This window comes from Balaenoptera borealis, assembly GCF_965194805.1.
Source record: "Balaenoptera borealis genome assembly, chromosome: 4".
In the NCBI taxonomy this organism is placed as follows: Eukaryota; Metazoa; Chordata; class Mammalia; order Artiodactyla; family Balaenopteridae; genus Balaenoptera; species Balaenoptera borealis.
Window position 1 is genome coordinate 83660968 of NC_138861.1, and position 25414 is coordinate 83686381.

The 25414-nt window shown below is 36.7% G+C and overlaps 1 protein-coding gene across 21 annotated transcripts in view; it reads right to left on the reverse strand.

The window, feature by feature from the left end:
- The window catches only part of GRXCR1 (glutaredoxin and cysteine rich domain containing 1), a 364232-nt gene that overhangs the window by 313558 nt on the left and 25260 nt on the right, over positions 1-25414 (reverse strand). For 11 of the 21 annotated variants that reach the window (XR_014244108.1, XR_014244109.1, XR_014244110.1 and 8 more), the window contains exon 3: positions 15127-15269. The exons of 6 other annotated variants lie outside the window; for them this stretch is intronic. Coding sequence is in view for 2 of the 15 variants with exons in the window: in XM_082390741.1 (XP_082246867.1) it covers positions 15127-15175 (49 nt within the window). In the remaining 13 variants the exon portion in view is untranslated. Of the gene's footprint in view, positions 1-15126; positions 15270-23872; positions 23976-25414 lie in introns of all 21 variants that reach the window. 4 more of the 21 variants (XM_082390742.1, XM_082390752.1, XM_082390740.1 and 1 more) reach the window with 2 other exon arrangements.

Genomic DNA, 25414 nt, shown 5'->3' on the forward strand with positions numbered 1-25414 from the left:
GATGAAGAGTCAATCAATGAGTTTCATCACTTATTTGTTCTCAAGAATATGAATCACAAGTGGATTTGCCCTAATGATATTTTTAGAGTGGCTTCACATAATTTTCATGAATACTTTGTATATTGACTCTTCACCCTGTTAACAGCTTCGTTTGGTTTAAGAACAATGTAACAAGCACCTGGATTTGAGGGAGTCTTGGTTTGTTTATTTTTGGGGTTTTTTTGTTTGGTTGTTGTGGTTTTGGTTTTTTTTTTTTTTTTTTTTTTTGCTTGGGAATAGCTAAATAAATAAAATAAAATGGTTTCATAAAAATAAAACTCAACATGGAATTACAGCTTCAGGGAGGCAGGGATAGGGGAAGGGTGTGGAGAGTTCTGGGTGGATTTTCAGGTCAAAATCTCATCCACTTGAGAATTAAAAGAAAAAAAAATGTATATCATGAAAAATGAGAGAGAGGGTCCCTTACTGAGCTAGATACCCTATTGGTAGTTTTACATGGTCTCTACTCCCTGAGACCTCCACTTGGCAACTTAGAATGATATATGTGCAGCAAAACACTACTTTTTTTAGAACCCTTTAAAAATGTAAAAATTTGTGTCAGATAGAGACCATGTATATTATTTTAGGTTACTTTGGTTTCATCTAAAACAGAACCCCACTAAAAATGGCTTAAACAATATGGGTATTCTTATCTCAAATAAAGAGAAGTAGAAAATAAGGTTGGTCCAGGGTGATTAATTCAGTGGGTCAACAATGACTGGACTCCAGTTGGAATTTCTGTGATTTTTGGAGCTGTTTTCTTAGGGTTTTCAGATAACTGCCATGACCCCAAATATCATGTCTTCAAACAAAAATGTGCAATAAGACATTTGACCAGGGAAGGAAATATTTCCCAGAAGCCTGCAGCGGAATTTACCTTAAAATGGATTGGTCAGAATTGGTCACAAACCCCAACCTCAACCATTAGCAAAGGGGAACAGGATTACTAAAATTGTCTTAAACCAATCATGATTTGCCCCAGACTGGATTTATAATCCCCAACACCTAGACAAAATCTGGGCTCTGTAGGCAAGGAAGTGGTGGCAGGATGGTTCACGTGTTAGCAACCAAGAGTCTGCCACAGCACATCTTATTCAATGTATGTTTCCCCAGAATCTAGTGAAATACAAAGCAAATATTTGTAGCTAAGTTAATAAATGCAAGTAAATTGGAATACCTTTATAAAATATCACAAGAACATTACGTGTACCAAGATGATTCAAGAATTATGGAATATCCTGTCTTAGTAGAATACTAAAAGGTAACACTCAACAAAATTAATGTATAGTTATTTCTTTGAATGAAGAAATACCTTAAATTTGACAACATCAGAATACTTTGAAATTAAAATGAATAAATAAACACTAGTAAATTGTACTGGTTTGACAAATTGGAAGAGATTAAGTTGGAGAAAACATTTATAAAGAAATACTCAAAACTGTGCCACACAATCTTTACCGATTACCTTTAAAATGGCACCAGTAATGTATGCTGCTTTTCTATTTTCATATAATTAAGCTACCTAAATAGCATCTAGTTAACGAAGAAAAGATGACTAGGTTCACTACCTATTCAGTTGATTCCCATCTCTATGCTCCCATGATCATAACTGTTTCACATTACACCATAATTTATCCTATAAATCAGCCTCCTTCCCTCCTTTCTGAGGGCAGAAGAGAGGTCCTATTCAGTTCTGTACTCCCAGGAGCATGGAGTAGATACTCTGTAAAGTATTTGCCCAAGACCCAGTCACCAATATCTACTAAGATATTGTAGATATAGATTTCACAATATATCTGTCCCAGTTATGAAGTAACTCTCTCTGGGCTCCAAACCTTGCCTTCCTTACACCCTGCTTTGCCACCTGGACTGGGCCCCGCCAGGAGGGAAGCCAGAGGGAGGCAGCAAGGCTGGCGGAGGAAGCAGAGGCTCGCTCTTTCCTACCTGCTTCCCATTCCTGTGAGCATCACCCCAGTGTTTCTCCACCCCGAGGGCAGTTCTTTCTTAAAGTAGCAGCTGAACCCAGGTGGCATTTTTTTCCAACACTTGAAGGGCCAGCTTTATCAAATCCCACCCCGTCCCGAGACTCTCACCCCATCCCTGAGACTCTTCAGCCAGGCAGCACCCCTTCCTCAGGCCCCCCCTCCAAGCTCAGAAATATCAGAACCAACTTAGCAGCAAGGCTTCCTCAGAGGTCTGAGTTTCAGCTCTCCAGGTTGTGTCTTCAAAGACTCTGAACTTTAGTAACTCCAGCCTCTGTCCTTTGTCCCCACAGCCTTAGCTGCTTCCTGCAATTGCTACCTCCCGAACACCTCAGAACTCTCTTGTGGCCCTTTCTGTCACCTAGTTAACAATTTTTATACCTTGTTAGCAATTCTTTATATGGACCCTGTTCAAAGCCCTTGGTCCTTGACTGATTTACACGTTCCCCCACTGAAATAATCCATGGCGTTACACACATATACCAAATGAGCTAATACATCGGTGCCCCATTCTGGGAAACTATTGTTTGATATTATTTTTTGAGGAATTCTGGAGCTTAGTGGCGCTGGGGGGAGGAGAGGAGAGGAGAAAGACCATCTAGGGGCGCTCTCAGTCTTTTCATTGTTGCTCTAAACTGGCCCAAAGTTGCGTCAGCAAAGTGAAATCCCTGCAGTTACCTGGGCCTCTTCCTGAGAAGGTGACTTAGCAGCTACCAATCATTATGTAAACATGCCCCTTGGGGTTCTCCCACTCTTCTAACTCAAGTGCCTTATTCAGGCACCACTTCCATTAAAATGCCATAGCCCCACTAAAGGAATTCCAGTCTTCACGTTTCTCTCTCTCTCCCTCTTGCTACAATTACAGTGACGTTCTACCATCCCTTAGAGTCTGATGCCCTAGGCAGCTGCTCAGTTTCTCTGCTCCCCGATGCAGTTCTGCAGTTAAGCATATGAGCTATATTGTTCTCCAGAAAGTAGGAACTCAACCTTTTACATTTCTGAGAATTTTACCTAAAAACGAACTTCAAAAAACAACAGGCATACTGAATTATAATAACTAACACTGAGCCCTAGGCAGTGAGGCAAGTAATAAGCATGGGTAATCTCATAGAATACAATAATGAGGAAGGTACTGGTTTTAGCCCCACTTTCCACATAAGAAATCAAGGCATATAGTGGTCCTGTCATTTGCTCATCTTTTTTACATCAGGATCTCATCCCGGGCCTTCTGGCTCTTAATCTCTCTACTATAGACTGATTCTCATACCAGACCTTGACAGTGGACACCTCTGTTCCAGAGTCCTCACAATTCTCTGGAGACTAAATGCAATCCAAGGCTTCCATGACTTTCATTGTTTCGGTTCAAAATCTTCAGAAATGGTCTATGAGTACTAAATAGTCTGAAAATGAACTGCTTTCAAGAAAACTTTGTTCAGCAACAGCATAATGACGGACTTTTAAACTAGATGCACACAATTTGGCTTTAAGCAGCTAGCTCCATGGGGCGTCCATGACAGACTTTTATGACAAGCCAATTCTTAAGGAGAATGACACAGAGGTTAAGACAAATAAACACATAACTGCACAAGGCAAATACAGAAAACAGGTGTAATAGGTTCAGCGACGCCTCTCCATGAGGGCCACAGTGCATGAAGACTTCATGGAGGTGGCAAGGCTGGACGGTGCCCACTAGCTGACGCAGAGGAGGTGAAGAGGTGGAGCGCGGGCGTTGTTCCACTTGTATCAAGTCGGACTCCGAGTACAGTACAGAATATTATCTGAGCCTATCTTTAAAAGGACCACAAACAATAAAGAATTTAGGCAATGATCTGACATTATCAGGGAGTAGTCTGGAAGTTCATCATCTAGGAATACTGCAGAGGATGTTCACCAGAATTTTGAGAATTTAGGGCCAAACTGCATATTGATTTTCAGCTTTCTTCAACTGACTTCCATAGACGGTGTTTTTAAGTAATTTCAAAAAATCATGTCTTCTGAATGAGTATTTTGATCTACACAGTCCAAAGAGTCTAAAAGCAAAGTAGCACGAAATAGAAGGGGTGTGCGTGTGTGTGTGCGTGGGCACACATGCCAGTCCCCGTGTGCCCCCGGATCTATTCCGTCCCTTCCCCTCTCTGCTCTATATAGCAGTGGGGCTCACCGCTGCAGGCTGTGTTTCCCAGGTGCTGGAGACGGATGGGAGGCCGGGGAAGGAGAGACCAGGGTATGTCTCCCACTGTCTCTCCACCTCAGGCAGTACCTCTGTGGCTCCAGCTCCTCCTGGACAGACCCACCAGGGTTCCAGCTTCTTTGGGGGTAACTCCAGCCCCTGGTCTCTGCCAACAGCACCTCCTCCCTTTGGTGAAGGTAGGCAATGTCTTCCTGCTGCTACAAATTCCTGAGTTATCTCATCATCCCCAACTGAGTCTCTCAACCCCTTCATGGCCTGAATAACCAAATTAAATGTGCTCTATTAAAAACACCAGAAGTATAAAAAATAAAAAATAAAAAAACAGTTTCTGTGTTACTGGTTGAACACTGATATAGAGGGGAAGGAGCTCCAGTTATGGAATAATCCTGGCTTCTCTCTGCCATGTGACCACGGAGCCACTGACAAAGGAGTAAAATCATTTGACTGATGAGTGTGGAAGTAGAAGTCAGGCACGTAGAGCCCAGTCTTTTCCCTTCCCCTTTCCTCTGGAAGTCAGCATACCCTCAGGCAGTGTGTGCTCTGCTCTGCCCTCAGCCACACGGTGAAAGGGTCTGGCCCCAAAGAGGATGCTTGCAGAGTTCTAGGGCTGCCAATGGCTGGGCAAGTCTGCCTAATTTTAAGTTTCTGGATTAGGAAGCCCACTCTTTCACAGATGCAAGTACAGTGTGCTTTATCAGCATTATCAGTAATAAGGGTAATTCCATGGATTCCTCCATGTTTATCACTTTTGTTTCCTATACCTCATTTAGTTCAGAACTCAAACAGGGAAGAGGGTCCTAATTGGGACCCCTCAGAAACCCAGCATACATAATATTCATATATATTATATTCTAATTAATCATATTCCTAAGTCCCTAGACCAATTATAAATAATAGCTAATCCTATAATTTACAGTGTGCCAGGAATTATTCTAAGTGCTTTATGTATAACTCATTTAATCCTCAAACCAATACAATGTCTATTATTAAAATTCCTGTTTTAGAGCCAAGAAAACCAAAACACAGAGGTATTGTATAACTTGCCCAAAGTCACACAGATAATAAGTGGTAGAATCTATAATCAAACTCCAAAAGTTAGGCTATAAAATCTGTACTCTGAAGCACCATGCTATGCTGCTTACATTTTAGATTTTAACAAATGATTCTGTACTTCAGCTAATGTGATTTAATTTTCAGTCTTAGATACATTATTTTCAAATATCTCTTGTAACCCAGAAAGCAGTCTCAGTTTTTGCCCCACTTCAACTTTGATATAGAACTCTGTATTATTTCCCTCTCCAAGAAGAATCCATTCCCACGAAAGACATTACTAAGCAATGTAGATTTTACCAAATATTTCATATAAGAAATGGAAAAAGGGATTTGCATCAAATACCCCATGGCAAACTACAGTGTGTTCTGCAATGGACACATTCCTGAAGACTTCAATCATTCTACTCTGGCAACTTGAAAGATAATTATCCCACAGAAATAAATGTAAAACCTTTCCTCTGATCCCCCATAATTCTAGCACCTACCCACTCCATACACAAAAGCTTCCATCCTTTATTACACTCTGCAATTTACTTCTGCTTCTTCCTCCAGACCTGTTTACCTAACCCCCCACCACGAAGTTCAACAAAGGTCTCCCAGCCACAGGGGTCTACCCTTCTTAGAAAAAGGAAGAAGTAGATAGAAATAGATTAATACAGTATTGTGTTGGAGCCGCTTTATACCAGCTTGCAAGAGCCAGTTGCTATATTTTCAGGAATTCTGCAAGCAGATCTTAAACAGAGCCTTGTGAAAAACTAAATTACATGAACTTACAGTAAACAAATGGCATTTAAAATGAAGATAATCTAACACAACACTGTAAATCAACTATACTCCAGTAAAAATTTTAAAAAATAAAACACAAAAAAATGAATAAAATATATTATCAAAATTCGTAAATCTGAAAAAAACAAATATAATAAATACTCAAAACTGACCACTTCCTACTTCTTTTACTATATTTTGCATTTATCTATGCTCTTGAAGTTACTTACATTTATTGTAACTGTATGGTAAAAATACTATACAAACGTTTCTGTGTATCACCTCCCAGCTCTGTATTCAACGATGTCATATTGATAGCTTAAAATGAGCCATGGTGGGAGTATTTATGCCATGGAAATGTGCAAATGTTACAAACTAGAGCTTTCTTTTTTCCTGAAGAGTCTATTTACCAGCCTATTTACTCACACACCAGTAGATAGTTAACAGATGATTGACAGATAGATAGATGTATATGTACATGTATACTTGCTTACATATATACATAGATAATGTAGATAGATCAACACTACTTTCCTTACAAAATACCTCTGTATTTTCTTTAACAAAACTTCTTGCAAATTTCAGCTACAGGACTACACCCTATGTGTGTTTCCCATTAGAATATAGAGCACATGGTTTCATACAGGGCATGAAAATTAAAACTCAAGCAATTCACTGAACCTCCTTTCACATAAACAGACAACAGTCATAGGGAAAGGGAACTAACAATAGAAACCATGTGGATCCGGTACAAAAGTCTCTGAAGAGTTGAGGGGAAGGCTGAGCCAGCACAAGTCCCTGGGAGCACAGTTATATACTCTAAATTGTAGGAGGTCAGCATAAACATTCTCCAGTAGTAGGGTGCACTTAGAAACCTCTTCTCTAAACAAGAAAAATGATATTTTCAATTGCGATGGAGGGTAACCAATTTCTATACAAGAGAGCAAGACCAAGCAAATTTGCAAAACTTGTCAACTAGAGAACTGAGAACCGCTTTTGTGGGACAGTCTTCTCCAGTGCCAATCTAGGTAGACAAAATAGTTTTTTTTAATGTAATGATACTCTATCTCTCGGGGTTTTATATTCATGCTAATGACATTATGCTGCAGTAGTTAACTGAATTTACTACCGTAGTAACTGCAGCTTGAGATCCCGATAAGCACAGGCAGCACTCCCAGGCAGCCCATATCTTCTACAGGAATATTTACAAATGCAAAATATTTTGGATAAAAAACTTTAAAACGTTAGTCGTTTTATGACCGTTGTTATAAACATTAAAATAAACATAGGGCAGAAGCAATTCAATTCAAATATTTACAATGTTCAAATCACGGTTCTCATGAGCAGGGAGATATAAAGATTATTCCACAAGGGCCCCACTTTGCAGATTTGTACAGTGTGGTTGAGGAGACACAACCAAGTGTAACCTGGATAACCTGCCTAACCAGCTTGCAGTACAAATATGGTCACACTTTTAATAATCCAGTTGCCCCATGCCTGAATTATCTAAGCTCTTTCTCCAGCAGAAAGCTGGGGGCAGAGGTGCTTATTCAGTTCAAAGAGGACCATTTGAAATCCACAAGACAAAATTAGAGAGTTTGATCAGGTCACTGTGAGCCTCAGTTTACAATTTTCATCACTTCTGTTGCTACCATCAGGTGTCACTATCGAAGATGGGTCCTTGCCTTTGGCTGCTAAGTCATCCTTGCTGGGTCAGATCTCTGCAGAGGCTGCAGTGATACTTTGTGCTTTGGCTTTCAAAATTTTATCTCCTTTAGTTTGCATTCACAAGCCCATCACGCCAAACTAAGAAAATCTGCTACATATTCCGTGTCTACAAAGACAGATGGCCACTTTGGTCCCCTTAAAATGTATAGAGTCTCACCAGATATACTGTACCTTAAACGATTTAGAAAATAATCTGGGCTATGATAAATGTGTACACAAATTCAATGGGAACACAGAGTATAGGGCAATTAAGTTTGACTGAATAAAGAGAGCTTTCCAGAGCCAAGGATATTTGATCTGAGACTTAGAGTGTGGATTGTGAAAACAAAGTGAGAAAGGCAGTTATGGGCAAAACAGCCCAAGGGGAAAGAATGTTGAAATATTTGAAAGTAAAGGTGACAGAAACACAGGGTTCATGGGTGGCCAGGAATGAAGGGAGTTGAAGAAGGAAAGTAAGATGAAGATCCACCTTTTGTTAGGCTTTGAACATCACGTTAATGAGTTTGAAGTCTATTCTCAAGACAGTGTGAAGCCACTCAAGGATTAAGAGCAGAAGAAGTAATGTGCTTGGATCTGTGATTTAGAGAGATAACTGGTACCTATGCTGAAGGTGGACAGTCTGGAGGCGAGAAACTGAAGCTGTTCTCCATGTCCAGCAGAGATGGCACAGCCCTGAGAGCAGAGACAGTGATAACCAAAGGGAAAGAACTGATTCCAGTAGTATTTCAGGATAGAGTTAGAAAATACTAGGGAATAGCTATATGTAGGGTGAAATGCAGAGGGAAAAGTCAGAAATGATGCTGAGGTTTGTGGTTAGGGAGACTGGACGAAAGCTATGCCATTAACCGCACTAGGAAACATTAGAAGAGGAGAGTTGTAATGGGGCCACAAATAATGGCATTCTTTTGGACATAGTGAGTTTGATGTGCCCACAGGACATTCATGTGGAAAAGCACTTTCTAAATTCACATGATAATAAAAAAAAAAAGGAAATGCTTTTATTTGTCTCTAGGCTCAAAATGGTAATAACTGTGCTGTAAGGACATAAAAAACACTCCCTACAACAAAATTTCTCATCACATACCAATATTCTGCTACAAAAACGTTTCTGGCACCAATAAGACAGAGTAGACAGGTTGGAAATACATATTATTTTTTGTTGGTGTATTTATAGAATGATACACTACAAATTGATGCAAATGAAAAAGATTACCTAATAAATAGCAGGGATTCACAGTTGGCTATTTGGAAAAAATATATGGATTAGAGACTTACCTCATATCATAAACCAAGTTAAATTACAGAAAAAATAAAATAGAAGACAGTGAAGGTGCATATTTCTGCAATCTCTGGATCTCAGGATGAGAAATATGTTGTATACTTAAAAACAATGGAAAAAGTCACATCACTTATACTTAATAAATTTGATTATGTGAGCACTTTATATTTCTCTCCTTCAATGAGAAACATTAGCTAAATTAAAAGGATACAATATATGGAAACTTATAAGTAACAAATATAACAGAAGAAAAATTAGTATTATTTATATATAAATATCTAATAAGATTCCTTAATAAGAAAAGAAGAGGGGAAAAGTTACAGATAGACGATAAATATTCACCTCACTTAGAATGAAGAAACTTTATATATTTTTAAAAACTGTATGAGAAAACCAAACACTAGTAAGTTTGCAATAAACAGACCCTCTCAAATATAGCTGATGAGGGCCTTCCCCGGCAGTCCAGTGGTTAGGACGCCGCGCTCCCACTGCAGGGGGCGCAGGTTCAATTCCTGGTCGGGGAGCTAGGATCCCACATGCTGTGTGGCACGGCCAAAAAAATTTTTTTTTAAATTAAAAAAAAATATATATATAGCTGATGAGAGTGTTGTTTTAATTTTTTAAAAAGAAAACTGGCAATATTTATCAAATTTGTGCTTGTCCCAATTCTGATACCATTCAAAATGCAGACAATAATTTATATTGTTAAACATTTAAATACTTATCTTTAGATACATTTAAAGACTTACATATTTCAAAATGTATATACTGATGTTTATAATCATGAAAAAATAGCAACTAATGTAAAAGTCTAAGGCACTGATTTAGATATAATCATCTTAGATGTAATCAGTATAAAAGTGTGAGTGTAAGAGATGGTTCAATAAAAAGAAAAAAGATCCACACGCGTAATGTCTGCAGATTCTAGACATTGCCCGGAAAGGGAAGGAGTGTGTCCGTCTCTTCCTCTCCTCCCATTCCTGCTTGCTGGAATTTGGGAGTAATGGTGGAAGATGGAAGCCCTACGTTGATGATAGCCAATCCACAGATAGAGCCTGGATCCGCAGCAAAGAGCCCCTCATAACGCCCTTGACTCATCTAATGCAGGTATACCTGCCATATACATGCTGTATACATTCAGTGTTCTAAGTGACAACACTGTATAACTACATGCACAATCAGCTACAGAAAATAATGTTTTGCTCACTGATCAAAATTGGGCAACACACCTGTGAAGGTTTGGGTACATCTGTGTGTCGGAGCAGATGGATGAGAAATAGCACATAGATCCATGTGCCCCCTGCCATTCTCCTTTACCATTTAAGAGAGATCAGAGTCTCCTTTTCTTATGCTTTAAAATAATGTCATTGAACTACTGAAAAATGCATTGAACTATTCCAGAAAACAGATAAAGTTCTCAAGGAGAATTTGTCAACTGTTAAAAAAGTGGACAAGTTGACAATTGCCCCTGGAAAAGATTGACAAATAAAGCCCAAATTATTACAAGGTTATGGCAGAGATTGCTAATTTGCCCCAGTATGCATCTTCCCCTACTTCTTTAGTAACATAACCACCAATTTTTAGCTCGGAATAGGGTTGCCCAGAATAAAATTTACATTTCACAGTCTCTCTTATAGCTAGACATGGCCATGTGACTAGATTCTGGCCAATAAGATATAAGCAGAAGAGGAGTGTGCAAACTCCAGGGAGCATTCTTCTTTAAAGGGAGGGGTGCACCCTTCCTCTTTCATGCTGGTTGAGAGCAGATATGAGGTTTTTATCTGGAGCAGCCATATTGGACCTTCCACTGGAAGCTATGTGTTAAGATAGCAGAGGGACAACATTTCTAACTATAAGAGAAATGCAAATCAAAAGTACAATGAGGTATCACCTAACACCAGTCAGGCCAACATCAAAAAGTTTACAAATAATAAATGCTGGTGAGGGTGTGGAGAAAAAGGAACACTTCTACACTGTTGGTGGAAACTAATGCAACATTGTACATCAACCATATTTCAATAAAAAAATTTTTAAAAATAGGAATACCCGCACACACAAAAAAGAAAAAGATAGCAGAGGGACCTGATAGAAGGAGCCTGAGTCCCTCATGACTGTGGAGTCTCCTTATTAGTAACAGATTGCCTACATCTTTTTCCTGTTTATGAGAAAGAGAAATAGATCCCTACCTCCTTTAAACCACTCTTACTTTGGGCCTCCTGTCAAGCTTAAATGTTACAAAGATCAAAACCATAACATTGTTCTATGTTCTCAAAAGTATCAGAAGGGAATGACTATGTTCAATGAATCATCACCATCATTTCTCAGATTCCTCCATAAGTGATATAAAGACAATTAACTTCAGTGCAATATTAGTTAAATTGCTAAACATATCAACAATCACTCAAGCAGAACAATAATCGCAATATAAAGTTATATTAAAATTGCTTAATTATTAAGACATTAAAGCCTGATAACAAAAGAGACTAGTTTACTTGGTGTCTTGCCTTGCTTCCTTCCAAAGGGAACAGTTTTCAAAAACTCTCAGGAAAAAATTATGAAGTAACAGTGAGAATCAGCCACATTAAGAAGAGTTAACAATAGAATGAGAAAAAAATAGCAATAAATGCCTCTTTTAAGGTCTATGAAACAGAAACAGACTCACAAACATAGAGAACAGACTTGTGGTTGCCAGGGAGGAGGAGGGTGGGGGAGGAATGAAGTGGGAGATTGGGGTTAGCATATGCAAACTATTATATACAGAATGGATGAACAACAAGGTCCTACTGTATACCACAGGGAACTATATTCAATATCCTGTGATAAACCAAAACAGAAAAGAATTTTTAAAAAAGAATGTATATATGTACAACTGAATCACTGCTATACAGCAGAAATTAACACACTGTAAATCAACTATACTTCAATAAAAAAAATTCAGGGCTTCCCTGGTGGCGCAGTGGTTGAGAATCGGCCTGCCAATGCAGGGGACACGGGTTCAAGCCCTGGTCTGGGAAGATCCCACATGCCGCGGAGCAGCTGGGCCCGTGAGCCACAACTACTGAGCCTGCGCGTCTGGAGCCTGTGCTCCACAACAAGAGAGGCCGCGACAGTGAGAGGCCCGCGCACCGTGATGAAGAGTGGCCCCCACTTGCCGCAACTAGAGAAAGCCCTCGCACAGAAACGAAGACCCAACACAGCCAAAAATAAATAAATAATAAATTTATTAAAAAAAAAAAAAAATTCAGTTTAAAAATCCAGAAAGTTCTAAAAAGATAAAAAAATTAAACAAAATAAAACCTGATGGCTCATTATCAAAGAAAATATAAAGAAAAATGAAAATATATGTGTGTATATGTAAAATGAAAATATATGTGTGTATATGTAAAATATATAAAAAATAAAATATAAATAAAAATGAAATATGTGTATACATGTAAAGCATATTAATATAACATGTCATATTCACATGTATATAAAATACTTCTAGAAGACTATTGAACTCACAGAGATGTAAAAATCCACCATAGATCAAGTCTACGACCCAAATTCAAAGCAGATTTCTCTTAAAAGTAGAGTATAATTACAGGAATTTGAAAAAAAAAATCAAATCTAAAAGATTCTTTCTGGCCATCCCTCCTCCATTCTGCCCAAAATACATCAAATAAGTCCTAATGCGTAATAAAAACTAGAATAGTAAAGGGCTGAACCCTCCCATTTGATACACAAGTTATCTAATCTTTTTTCTGTTTTTTTCTATCTAGGTATAAGTCCAGTGACCATATAGTTAGCATCATTCATCAAAAATTATGATGGGGCTTCCCTGGTGGCACAGTGGTTGAGAATCTGCCTGCCAATGCAGGGGGCACGGGTTCGAGCCCTGGTCTGGGAAGATCCCACGTGCCGCGGAGCAGCTGGGCCCGTGCGCCACAACCACTGAGCCTGCGCATCTGGAGCCTGTGCTCCGCAACAAGAGAGGCCGCGATGGTGAGAGGCCCACGCACCGCGATGAAGAGTGGCTCCCACTTGCCACAACTAGAGAAAGCCCTCGCACAGAAACGAAGACCCAATACAGCCATAAATAAATAAATAAATACTTTAAAAAAAAATTATGATGTATTTCTCTTCAAAAGATAATAGATTTATTAACCTGAAACATGAAATTAAATGACATTATTAAGAAAATGTAATCAAAGTAAATAGTGATAACACATACATACATACATACGTAATACCTAGTACATAAAAAAATAAGAGAGGAAAAGGGGAAAATGATGGAGGACAGGGTTCTTCCTTCTAGAAAAATGCCAGAAAATAAATGTAGAAGTAATAGAATTCAAAAAATCACCATTTTGAAACCCCCTGTGTGATATTTGATTCAGACAAGGATCCAAAGGGATGCTAACACCATTCAGAGAAAAGTTGTTAAAAAGCAGGATAATCCATCCTTTGATCTCAAAGTATCATCCCACATACCACTTTTGATTTACAAGAGGAAGGGGTACCTCTATGTTGCAGAGCTATAGTGGACATCACCTACCTAAATAATCAAGCTGTTCATCAAGAATGGCACAAACAGACATCATGTGCTACCTAATGGGATGCAACAGGAAGTACACAAGTGGGAAGTGGGACGTTTTTCTAAACAACTAGCCCACACTCCGGAAATGTCAATGGCATGAAAGCAAACAAAAAGACAGAGGGATGGCTCTAGATAAACAAGATGAAAAAGACGTGGGATTGGGATTGACATATATACACTAAAATGTATAAAATGGATAACTAATAAGAACCTGCTGTATAAAAAAATAACTAAAATAAAATTCAAAAAATAAATAAATGAATACTTGAATAAAAATATCTCAGATGTTATGCAAACATCTAGATTGATAGTTGCAGGAAGCCCTTAATTTTAATGTAAATTCTTTTGCAATAAAATACAATTTATTTTTTCACTTCAGAAAATAAAGTAAAAATAAATAAATAAATAAAAGACATGACAGCAAAATGCATTGCATGATTTATGTTGCATTTTGAATTTAAAAAAACATGTGATTTTTCTTTAATAATTGGAGAAATCTGAATATGGACCAAATAGTTGATTATATTACTGAACAAATGTTAAACTTATTTGGTGTCTAGTGGTATTGTAGTTATATAAGAGAAAGTTCCTGTCCTTGGAGATACACATTAAATTATTTAAAGGTGAACTGTTATAACATCTGCAACTTATTTCTAATAATTCAGGAAAATGTTTGATGTTTGATACACATGATTATATACACACAGAAAGAGAAAGAGAAAGCATATGTGGCAAGATGTTAACTGGTAATTCTAAATAAAGAAGATAGTGTTGCTTATTGGACTATTCTCAACTTTTATAGCATTGAAATTCAAAATAAATTGTGGAAGTAAAAGAGCTAAAGGGAAAAGGAGGGAAAGGTGGATAATATGGAAGCTCTTCAAGATAATTCCATGTAGAAGGTGGCTCCTATTATATCATTTAAATGTTATGTTAGAGGCAAAATAAATATATAGTGTGATATAATATGATGTAATATTATATATGATATATGGCATGATATATGACATGTCATGATATGACATATGATATACATGATATGGTAATCACCTCTGAAGAAAATATCCAAACACATTAACTAAAAGATTAAATTCAGTTAAGTTAAAAATATCTGGAAGCATACATAACTACAGCCATATAACAGTGAAGTTTAATCTCAATTTTACTATCTACTAGTTGTGTAATCTTGGGCATGATACTTAACATTAACTTGACATTTCCTGGATTTCCCTTCTGCAAAACAAAGATGACAGTACATAAGTCATATGGTTGCTTTGATAAATAAATGCTGTAATGCTGCAGGTGAGTGGGTCTCAGACTTCAGTTGCATCCCAGTCACCTGGAAGGTCTGTCATCACCCTCAGAGTGTCTAATTAATTAGGTTTGGGGTGGAGCCTGAGAGTGTGCATTTCCAATAAATTCCCATGTGATTCTGGTGCTGTTGGTCTGGGGACCACACTTTGAGAATTACCGCTATAGATATTCAAATTGAAAAATGTGCACCCCTTACCAGCAGCAATAGATAGAGAAATCTGTCCCTCTACTTCCCAGGGTGACATCTATTATCTTGAGTAGGCTCCTTCACCACCCCATGGTCACTTGCATTTTTTTCTTTAGCTGGAGATCCTCACCATTCCCATCTGTGTCTTGAGCCTGAACACACATAAGGGTCTCATTAGCCAAGAACTGAGCATAACACGTAAGCTGCACTTAGTTCCACTACAGTTTCTTTTTTGGAAACAGGTGTCATATGTAAAAAATACACATATTTCTTCTGGAATTAGTCTGCTACATCAATGCCTGTGTGTAGGGTGTTCAGAGTGAACTGTGTCCCCGTGGTACCTTCATGAGCATCTGGCATGAATCTCAGAGGCATTCTACCCAGCTGGATGTCTGCCCTGATTCCTAATTTTCATCTCTTTCCTGCTAGAAAAATAGTACAGCTCTGACCTTCAGCCTGATCATGTTGGATCCTTCTCACACCCCCACTCCCAGCATGACCTCAAGGATAGACAGAGAAATCAAATTTCTAGTACTGGACTGTGTGAACTAGAAAGCTCACTGCCGTAGACCTCATGTGCCCCAGCTCAGACCTCCTTTTCATGCCACTGTCCATATCAAGTTCAAGACTACTCTGCAATCTGACATGGGTTTTTGAACCTCAACCCCTCACGGATGCTTATAAGAGGAATAGTGTAATAGATTGTAAAGAGCATGGGTTCTGGAGACCCAAAGACTTAAGTTAGAATCCTAGCTGGATTACCAGCTAGGAAGCCCTTGACCAAATTACTTAAGGTCACTTGAGCCTCAGTTTGCTAATTTGTACGACGGGAATAACAATTTGATTCATAAGATTAAATGAGATAATGCATATGAAAACACTGAATTCAATGTCTGACTATAGTGAGTATGAGATACATTAGATTTTTTTAAAAAATCATAGTGATGATGAAGAGGATGATGACAACTGACAGAGGGAGGACAAGAAAGAAAAACATTCCTATTGGTGAAGTTAAATCTTTGGCTATCTTCTGGCCAGCTTCTGCCCCACATTTATCCCTCCACCTTAAACTCCCACCATGCCTTATATCTCATAGGACTTTAAAAATAAATTTAAAAATCTTTCCAATGGCTGTCCTAAATCCTAAGATCCAGGAATGGTCATTCTCTTCTTCCCATGATAGACAGGACTTAAAGAGTTAATAGGGACAATTACTCTGCTTCGTGGAATTTCTTAATGGTGGAGAGGTTCCCAGGAACCCTCTTTTTTTTTTTTTTTTTTAATTATTTATTTATTTACTTATGGCTGTGTTGGGTCTTCGTTTCTGTGCGAGGGCTTTCTCTAGTTGCGGCAAGCGGGGGCCACTCTTCATCGCGGTGCGCGGGCCTCTCACTATCGTGGCCTCTCTTGTTGCGGAGCACAGGCTCCAGACGCACAGGCTCCAGTAGTTGTGGCTCACGGGCCTAGTCGCTCCGCGGCATGTGGGATCTTCCCAGACCAGGGCTCGAACCCGTGTCCCCTGCATTAGCAGGCAGATTCTCAACCACTGCGCCACCAGGGAAGCCCCCAGGAGCCCTCTCTTTATGTAGGGCTATGAGTCTGGAGGTTGGAAACATTGCCCCTAAGAAAGCCAGACCACACAGTGCTATTCTGCAATCTCATGAAATGGGCTCCTTAGTGAGAGACACATGCAATAGATGAAAAAGCAATGGACCAGAAGTTAGAACAGCTGGATTTCAGTTGCAATCTCTCACCAGTAACTAGTTGTATGGCCCTGGACACTGTTTCGGAATATTTTCTCTCTTTCCTTGTGTGTAACATATATACTCACTCTGTAGGATCTCTTCTACCTTTCAAAAATTATGGTTATCTCTGTTTTAATTTTGGCCCTGGATTAGTCTTCCAACCTGGAAGAACCATAATTGACATATGGGTTTGTCAATTTCACAGTTCATTTCATGAAAGTCCTGACAGTCACCCAGTAGCTAGCATCAAGAACTACATCATAGGAACTTCCCTGGTGGTCCAGTGGTTACGACTTTGCCTTCCAATGCATGGGGTGCGGGTTCTAAGATCCCACATGCCTCGCGGCCAAAAAACCAAAACATAAAAAACAGAAGCAACATTGTAACAAATTCAGTAAAGACTTTAAAAAATGGTCCACATCAAAAAAAAAAGAAAATCTTTAGGAAAAAAAAAAAAGGACTACATCATAATTGTGATGCACCACCTTGAATAAAAAACAGAAGAAAATAACGCTGCATTCAAGTGAGATTTATGGAAAGGTAGTCCAAAATCTCATGGATATACACTTATTGTATCGACATTTCTGTAGCTCCATTTATGCCCTAAAGTACAAAAATAAATGCCTTTAACCTTTAAAAAAGCTATAATCAAGTAACAAAACAGGTTCCACAACATGATTTGATTTTTAAAGAACATACATAGAGTTATGCACACCAAGGTAATGGTGGTGTTTATCACTCAACGATAGTTACAGATTTTGTAAATTTTTTTCTTTTCTTTGATTATCAGTATTTTCTAATCTTCTACCATGTGCATTTATTTCTTTTGTAATAAAAAACAAAATGCAATATTCTGAATCCTGCTTCTCTATTTCACAGTGTTTTATAGTTTCTCTGCCTGAAAAGTAATTCAGAGTACTACACTTCTAACCTTTTTATGGATGAAAAGGAGAAAAAACCATTCATAGTTACCTAGCATGTTTTCCAAGCAGAACATTTTTTTCATTAAACTCTATCCCATCTTTAAGAACTCTCTTATTGAGGGATTTCCTTAAGCTATTGCCCTTAATTATGACTGTTTCTCATAAAGAAGCAAAAAGTGCTCAGCCTGACACACACACACACACACACACACACAAAGGGTTGCAGGTTTCAGAGCTCAGATTCACCTGCTCTTCCCAAAACCAGTTATAGAGGTTTTCACACTGGGACACCATAACAAACTGAAGGAGGCACAAAAGCAGAGTTGCCTACCTGGATCTGAATCCTACTCTAGGTTGAGTCATGACTCTGCTATTCTCAAGTTGTGTGACCTTGAGCCCTTTACTTCCCCTCTCACAGCCTCAGTTTTCTCATCGGCAAAATGAGTACACAACGTTGTCAGGACTGCGTGAGATCCTACTCGTAAAAAGGCACAGTCCAGTGCATGGAAAATAGTAATTACCTATAGGAGCATCTAATGGCTCAATAAATTTAACTACAATTAATTCTAAAATAAAACTTAAGCCTCCTCCCAAATAACTTCAGAAACTTAGCTTTTTTGGTCCAGTACAAAATACCACCCCATCCTCATCAGTTTTCTCCTATTTCTGAGAGGAAAAAATATAAAGTATATTTTAGGTAATTTTTCTGCTTCGATTTTATTATATCAAAACTCTACCTACACAATTTCTCAATTTTAAAATCTTTTAATGCTCAAATGAGCAATTTCTATTTCTTAATAAAAAGATTATTATTTCTCAGAAGTAGAATTAATATCTAATCAATCTAACTACACAAACAGAATTTTTTGAGGTGGAAGGAAATTCAGAAGTAGCAATGTCTTTTCTATTTAGACAGATGTCCGTTAATATAAACTTATGTTTATATAAGTTTAAAAAATATTTTGAATATTCACATATTCATACTCACTAGCTTTTAAGTTCCTAGCACTAAAACAAAAAGAAACTCTGTTAAATGTTATATTCAAAAGGGATGGTACAGTGTCTGTCAGTACATAAACTTAATCTTTCTTAAATTAATTATCAAACTATTTTGGTAGCAACTCAGTGGGGCAGTCTACTATAAAATGAGAGCAGAGGGATGTTGAAAGGACCATCCCCATTACCTTTAATGTTTCACTGATTTACTTATTAATCTATTGTTCTGTAAAGGCCTCTAATGGTTAATCTTGCTATTGCAATGTACTAGCTCTGCCATGTGAGTAGGGAAAGTACTTGGCCCATCTTTAACTGTGGTTTATAATAATACCTACTTCATAGAGACATTGTGAGGATTAGATGAGACAAATGTATAAATCATTAGCAGAATGTGAATATAAGTGCTTATTAAATGTTATGCAATATTATTATCATTATTTTTTTTATTACTGAGAAAATATGAGCATTGGAGAAGTTAACTTCTCAAGGTTTCTTTAAAGAAGACTATTTGAAAGAGATTAAGTTCCCATGAGAATAGCAATATGTCCTGGTCTATTTTCAAAGTTCATTCCTTGATAAATTAATTCCTCTTGCTACTCCCTTGGGCCAGCTTAGGAGAAAACCTCTTCAATTCCCTACTTCATGGGGTGATTTTACCCCATGAAATTGACATTCACCTGGTTGAACTCAGCCCTTCACAACCAGTAATTAGGATTTTTTTTCCTTAACTATAAAACCATTTAAAAATATGAGTACAAAATACAATGTGACAGATACCTGTAAGTGTAACAATGCTAAAATACCAAGATTAAGCATACACTAATATTTTGCTTTCTTTACTTCAATTCTTTCACTTTCTTTTCTAAAAAATGAAATGTTACACCTACATCTCTACCCTCAATCTGCCATCTTCCTCAATCTGCCATCTTCCTCCCCAGCAGTAACCACTATCCTAATGCTGATGTGTATTATATTCATGATGTTCTTCTACTTCATTACATATGTAGCATCCATAAATAGTACTATTTTTAAATTCTACATAAATGAATTATACTTAAAGTATAATTTGCAACTTACTCTTTTTTATTCAGCATTGCATTTTTGAAATAAACCATACTTACTCTTGTAGATCTGGAACATTCATTACAAATCTTTGCATAGTAATTGTTTGAATAAACAATGGTTTATACATTTATGCACTGTTAAACGGATTCTTTCCCTTGTTACAAACCTGCTCAAAGACTCTCCCTGTGCACAAATGCCTGAGGTTTTCTAGGGTAAAGAAGTAATAAAATAGTAGGATGGACACCAGGTGCAAATTCACCTCTACAAAGTACTCACAAATTGCTCTCCAAAGTCAGCAAACCATTTACACTCCAACCAACATGTATGTGGTTTCATCTTCCCCCACATCCTCATGAATGCTTGGTACTGTTATATGTATTGAATTTTTCTGATTTGTCATTGATATTATTTTCACATCTGCCTGAATTATTTGCCAATCCAATCATTTGCCAGGAATCTTGTAATGTCATTTTCTGAAAAAAGTCTTTGTAATATCAGGAGACAGAGCAAATGGATGCATGAGTCTAACAATTCAATCATTCATGAAGGATATTTTCTTAAATAAAAAGACAAAATCAGTGAAGGGGATGAGTCAACATCTGAAAATATAAATATGAATCAAAAATCATGTTCTTCTTATAAGGCAGCTGGAGGTAAGCCAACAAAAGAAATCCTAAAGTTCAACTCCTGCTTGAAGTTTAGGGTCATTTAGACTGTATTCATTCCTTAAGAAACCACAAAAGCTGCAATTTCCTCTTTGTATCTTTCAGAAGCAGGGTAGAAATAAAGTCCTCATAGAAATTAATAAATATTGCTGTGAGATCTCATATTCCACTTAGCTGGCAGATGAAGATTGGTTCAATAATTTATATATCAGTTGAGGATAAACTAATGAGCTCTGTGTATGAGGTTGCGTTTACATAAACGGAATTGAATCCAACTCTTTCATGTTACAAATGTGCTTGCTACTGGGTCTTCATAAAAATAAAAACCACAGTGGTCCTAGGAACATGAATGCCAATATTTTTATACAAAGTAATATTAAACACAATAATAATCTACTACACATTCCTACCTACCAATATTGTACCCATTTCCAGATAAAATTATGAAGAAAAATCCTCGCCTTGATAAATGTAATTTTTAAGATTTAAAAAAAATTTTAGTTGTTGTTTCTGTCATTCTTGTTTGCTTTTGTTATTCTATTCTCGTTTATACTGCCTACCATTGAAAAATGATAATACTCAGCTATGTAAACTGTCTTTCATTATGGTCTAATCATTGGGATGTATTCTAGGTAATCTTACATAAAAAAACATTCAAACACCTAGAAATAATATCTATACAGATCCAAATGAAAATAAAGCTGATGCTTGGTACTGGCACATTACATTCTAAGGCAGCCATAAAGGTGCTTTGATCTGGATCTCAACAAGACTCTCTGTAAAATATTTAAAATAATTTCCTAGCGTTAATGTTAATTTCATATTAGATAAAAATATATTGCATGCTCTTTCATTTTCATGACTTATTTCTAAGAGGGAGTAGGAGAAAGACTGCTTTGATTTAAAGACCTTTTGAAATTGACAATGCTTGATCACTGGATATTCAATAGAGGCAATGATTCAACTAAATTTATATTTGTAAGTGTAATCATTTACTAAGATGATTTTAACAAGCCAAAATATGCATATTATTAATAAAACAATGCAGCGATTTTAGATATTTTAGATATTCATTTTAAAAACAATTTTGGCTATTGTAAATAGTGCTGCAATGAACACTGGGGTGCATGTATCTTTTGGAATTATGGTTTTCTCTGGCAGAGACATGGATGGACCTAGAGACTGTCATAGAGAGTGAACTAACTCAGAAAGAGAAAAACAAATATCGTATATTAACACATATATGTGGAATCTAGAAAAATGGTACAGATGAACCTACTTGCAAAGCAGAAATAGAGACACAGACGTACAGAACAAACATATGGACACCAAGGAGGGAAAGGGGGGGTGGGATGAAATGGGGGATTGGGATTGACATATATACACTACTATGTATAAAATAGATAACTAGTGAGAACCTACTGTATAGCACAGGGAACTCTACTCGGTGCTCTGTGGTGACCTAGATGGGAAGGAAATCCGGGAGGGAGGGGATATATGTATACGTATAGCTGATTCACTCTGCTGTACAGAAGGAACTGACACAACATGGTAAAGCAACTATATTCCAATAAAAAATAAATAAATAAAAACAATTTTATAGTTTTCTTGAAATGCTATTTATGAAAATACACAAAAACAAAACTGCTATAAGTTTGTTGTAAAGGAAATTGTATAACTAGTAAAAGATAATAGAATCAACAGCATAGATTATATTCCTGGGTGTGTGCAGCTCACATAATACTAAACAGCACGGAGCACTTCATAGCACTATTGAGCATACTCTGTGTTTAAAGAAAGAAAATAAGTAAATACAAAAATTTTCCATAGTTTTATATTTTATTCTATGCTCAAATCTTTTTAAAAAACAAAACCATTCAATGGACTTCTAAATTCCTTCTTGCATCCCTGGGATAAACTCCATTTGGTTGTGGAATGTAATTCTTTTCATATATTGAAGAATTCTATTTATCAATATTTTGTTAAGGATTTTGATTTCTGCATCTATATTCATGAGAAACATTGTCTATGGTTTTCTTTTTTTTTTGTACTGTCTTTGTCTGGTTTTGGTATCAGGGTAAAACAAGCTTCATGAAATAAATTAAGAAGGGTTCCCTCTCTTCTTCTTTCTAGAAGAGATGTTGTAGAATTAGTATTAATTCTTTAAGTGGTTAGTAGGATTCTCTAGTGAAACAATCTGGACTTGGAGACTTCTTTTGAGGGAGTTTATTTTTTTTATTACAAATTCAATTTACTTAGTATTCATGGGGCTATTCAAATTATTTATTTCATATTGGGTGAGATGCAATAGTTTGTTTTTTTTGAGGAATTTGTTCAGTTCATTTAAATTGTCAAATTTCTGTGTATAGAACTGTTTGCAGTATTCCCTTATCATCATTTTGATGTCTGCATTGTTTTTAGAGATATCCCCTTTTCTTCCTGATATTGGTGATTCATGCCCTTTCTCTTTTTGCCTCACACAGTCTTCCTAGAGGGGTTGTCAACTTTATGGATGTTTTTCATAGTTCCAGCTCTTTGTTTCATTGATTTTCTTTATTCTCTATTTTCACTTTCTTTTATTTCTGCTTTTATCTTTATTATTTTCTTCCTTCTGTTTGGTTTGGGTTTATTTTGCTCTTCCTTTTTCTAGGTTCTTGAGGTGAGAGCTTTAGACTATTGATTTGAGAATTTTCCTCTTTTCAAATATACGTGTTGAGTGCTATAAACTTCCTTTTAAGTGCTTTAGGAATGTCCCACAAACTTTAATATGGTACATTTTTATTCAGTTCAATGCATTTTTTTCATTTCCTTTCAGACTTCCTCTATGAATATTTAGAATATGGTGTTTATTTATAGTGTGCTGTTTAGTTTCCAAGTGTTTTGATATTTTCTTGTGCAAATTTCTTCTTCTTTTAAGGATACCAATCATATTGAATTTAGGGTCCATTCTAAGATAGTATAATCTTGTCTTAATTTAATTACATCCACAAAGACCCTATTTCCAAATAAGGTTATATTCACAGGTTCCAGGGATTAGGACCTGGATACCTTCGGGAGCCATTATTCAACCTACTACACAGACTTTAACTCTGGAACAAAGTTTTGAGCAAAGAATCATCCCCTTTTTTTAATGAATCACAAACTAAGAAAACATATAACACCTTTTACTCACAATTCTACACAGGATTATGATGTGTGGAACTAGAGATGAGGGGCAATGAATTGGTAACTGGCAAAGAACTGATTCTAACTATTGAATATAAAGTGTTTTCTTCAGTAAATTTGAGGATAAATTCCAGATAACACAATTGTCATTAGTTTTCTTTTATAGCAAGATCAAATTTTGTAGTGATATATTTACCTGAGTAATTATTATTTTGAAGTACGTCCTTCTCACTACAGATTAACCTTGAGCGTAGGGATCTTGCCCTGCACTGCTGAATCCTCAGTAGTTAGCTTCGCGCCTAATACAGATTAGATATTCAATAAATATGTGTTCGATAGATTGAATACATGAAAGCATACAATGTGAAGACAGTATTTGCATGAATTCTTTTTATAAGACCAATGATGAAATTCTCAGCCAAGAATGACTATGGCAATGCTTTTATCTTGGTCCTAGTCCACATCTTCTGCTCTTTTTATCTAACTGTCCACTTCTGTGGTGGACACTCGAATCCATGATGGGCTAGCCTTTTCTGATATAAATGCTGATATGTGCAGGGTACTTCAAATCTTTTTGTATGAAAGTCCCCAAGAATTCAGTCCAAAAAATAGGAAAAATTTCTTCATCAATTACAGAGTTGTCATGTTCTGTATTTTTTATTTTCTGTATTTTTCGTTTTGAGAAATTTTGAAAACACAAAAATAGAGTGACTGAGATAGCAAATATCCCTATTCCAGCTATTCATAACTGATTCCAGTCTTGTAAAAAAGAAATCAATCTAGATATAACTGAAGTCTAACTCTCTACCCTACTCTGTGTCCTCATCATCATGACTTTGGGCTGGGTACTTTCAGTTCTTTCTAAATATACGTTTACATTTAGACCTTCCATGCATCTTTATTCTTTCTTATACAGTTTGAGTAGAGAAATAGTTTAATTTTTAAATGTGGATAGCCAATTGTCCCTACAGTGTTTATCCTTCACTCATTAATTTGCAACCTTTTTTTAAAATAAAAATTTCCATTTTATGTCGGTGTCTCTTGAATTCTCTTTTCTATTCCACCTTCCTTCTAGTTTACCTCTAGTTAACAGCACACTGTTTTAATTACTACAGTTTTATAATGAGAATTGATACCTGGTAAGGTAATTCTCCAATCTTGTTCTTTGTCTTGGTTATTCTTGGATCTTGATTCTTCCATATAAATTTTGGATCAACATCAAATTTCATGGCAAAAAAAAACCTAATTGGTATTTTGCCTGGAAATGAATTTATTTATAATTTGACTTAATATAATTTTATGTACATCATTATGTTATGGGATTCCTTGAATCTATGAACATGGCACCTCTCCACTTTCAGGCATTATATTTAACATATATAAAATAATTAATATAAAATATTTTTTAATGTTTTATAATTTTCTCCATAAAGATTTTTAACAGACCCCACCCATCTCTTGCAAGGATTGAAAATTGTTTTTATTTTTCTAAATAACTATTAGAATAATATTAGCTAATGCTTATTGCACGCTTATTAGACCAGACACTGTTCTAAATGACTTTACCTATTTTAACTAATTCAATCCTCATAACAACTTTGAGATAAATAATATTATTAGCTCCCGTTTTATAGGTGGGGAAACTGAGGCACAGAGAGACTAAGTATCTTGCCCCAAGTTACAAATTTAGTCATCTAGTAAGTGGCAGACCTGGAATTTGAGCCCAGGATTCATATAT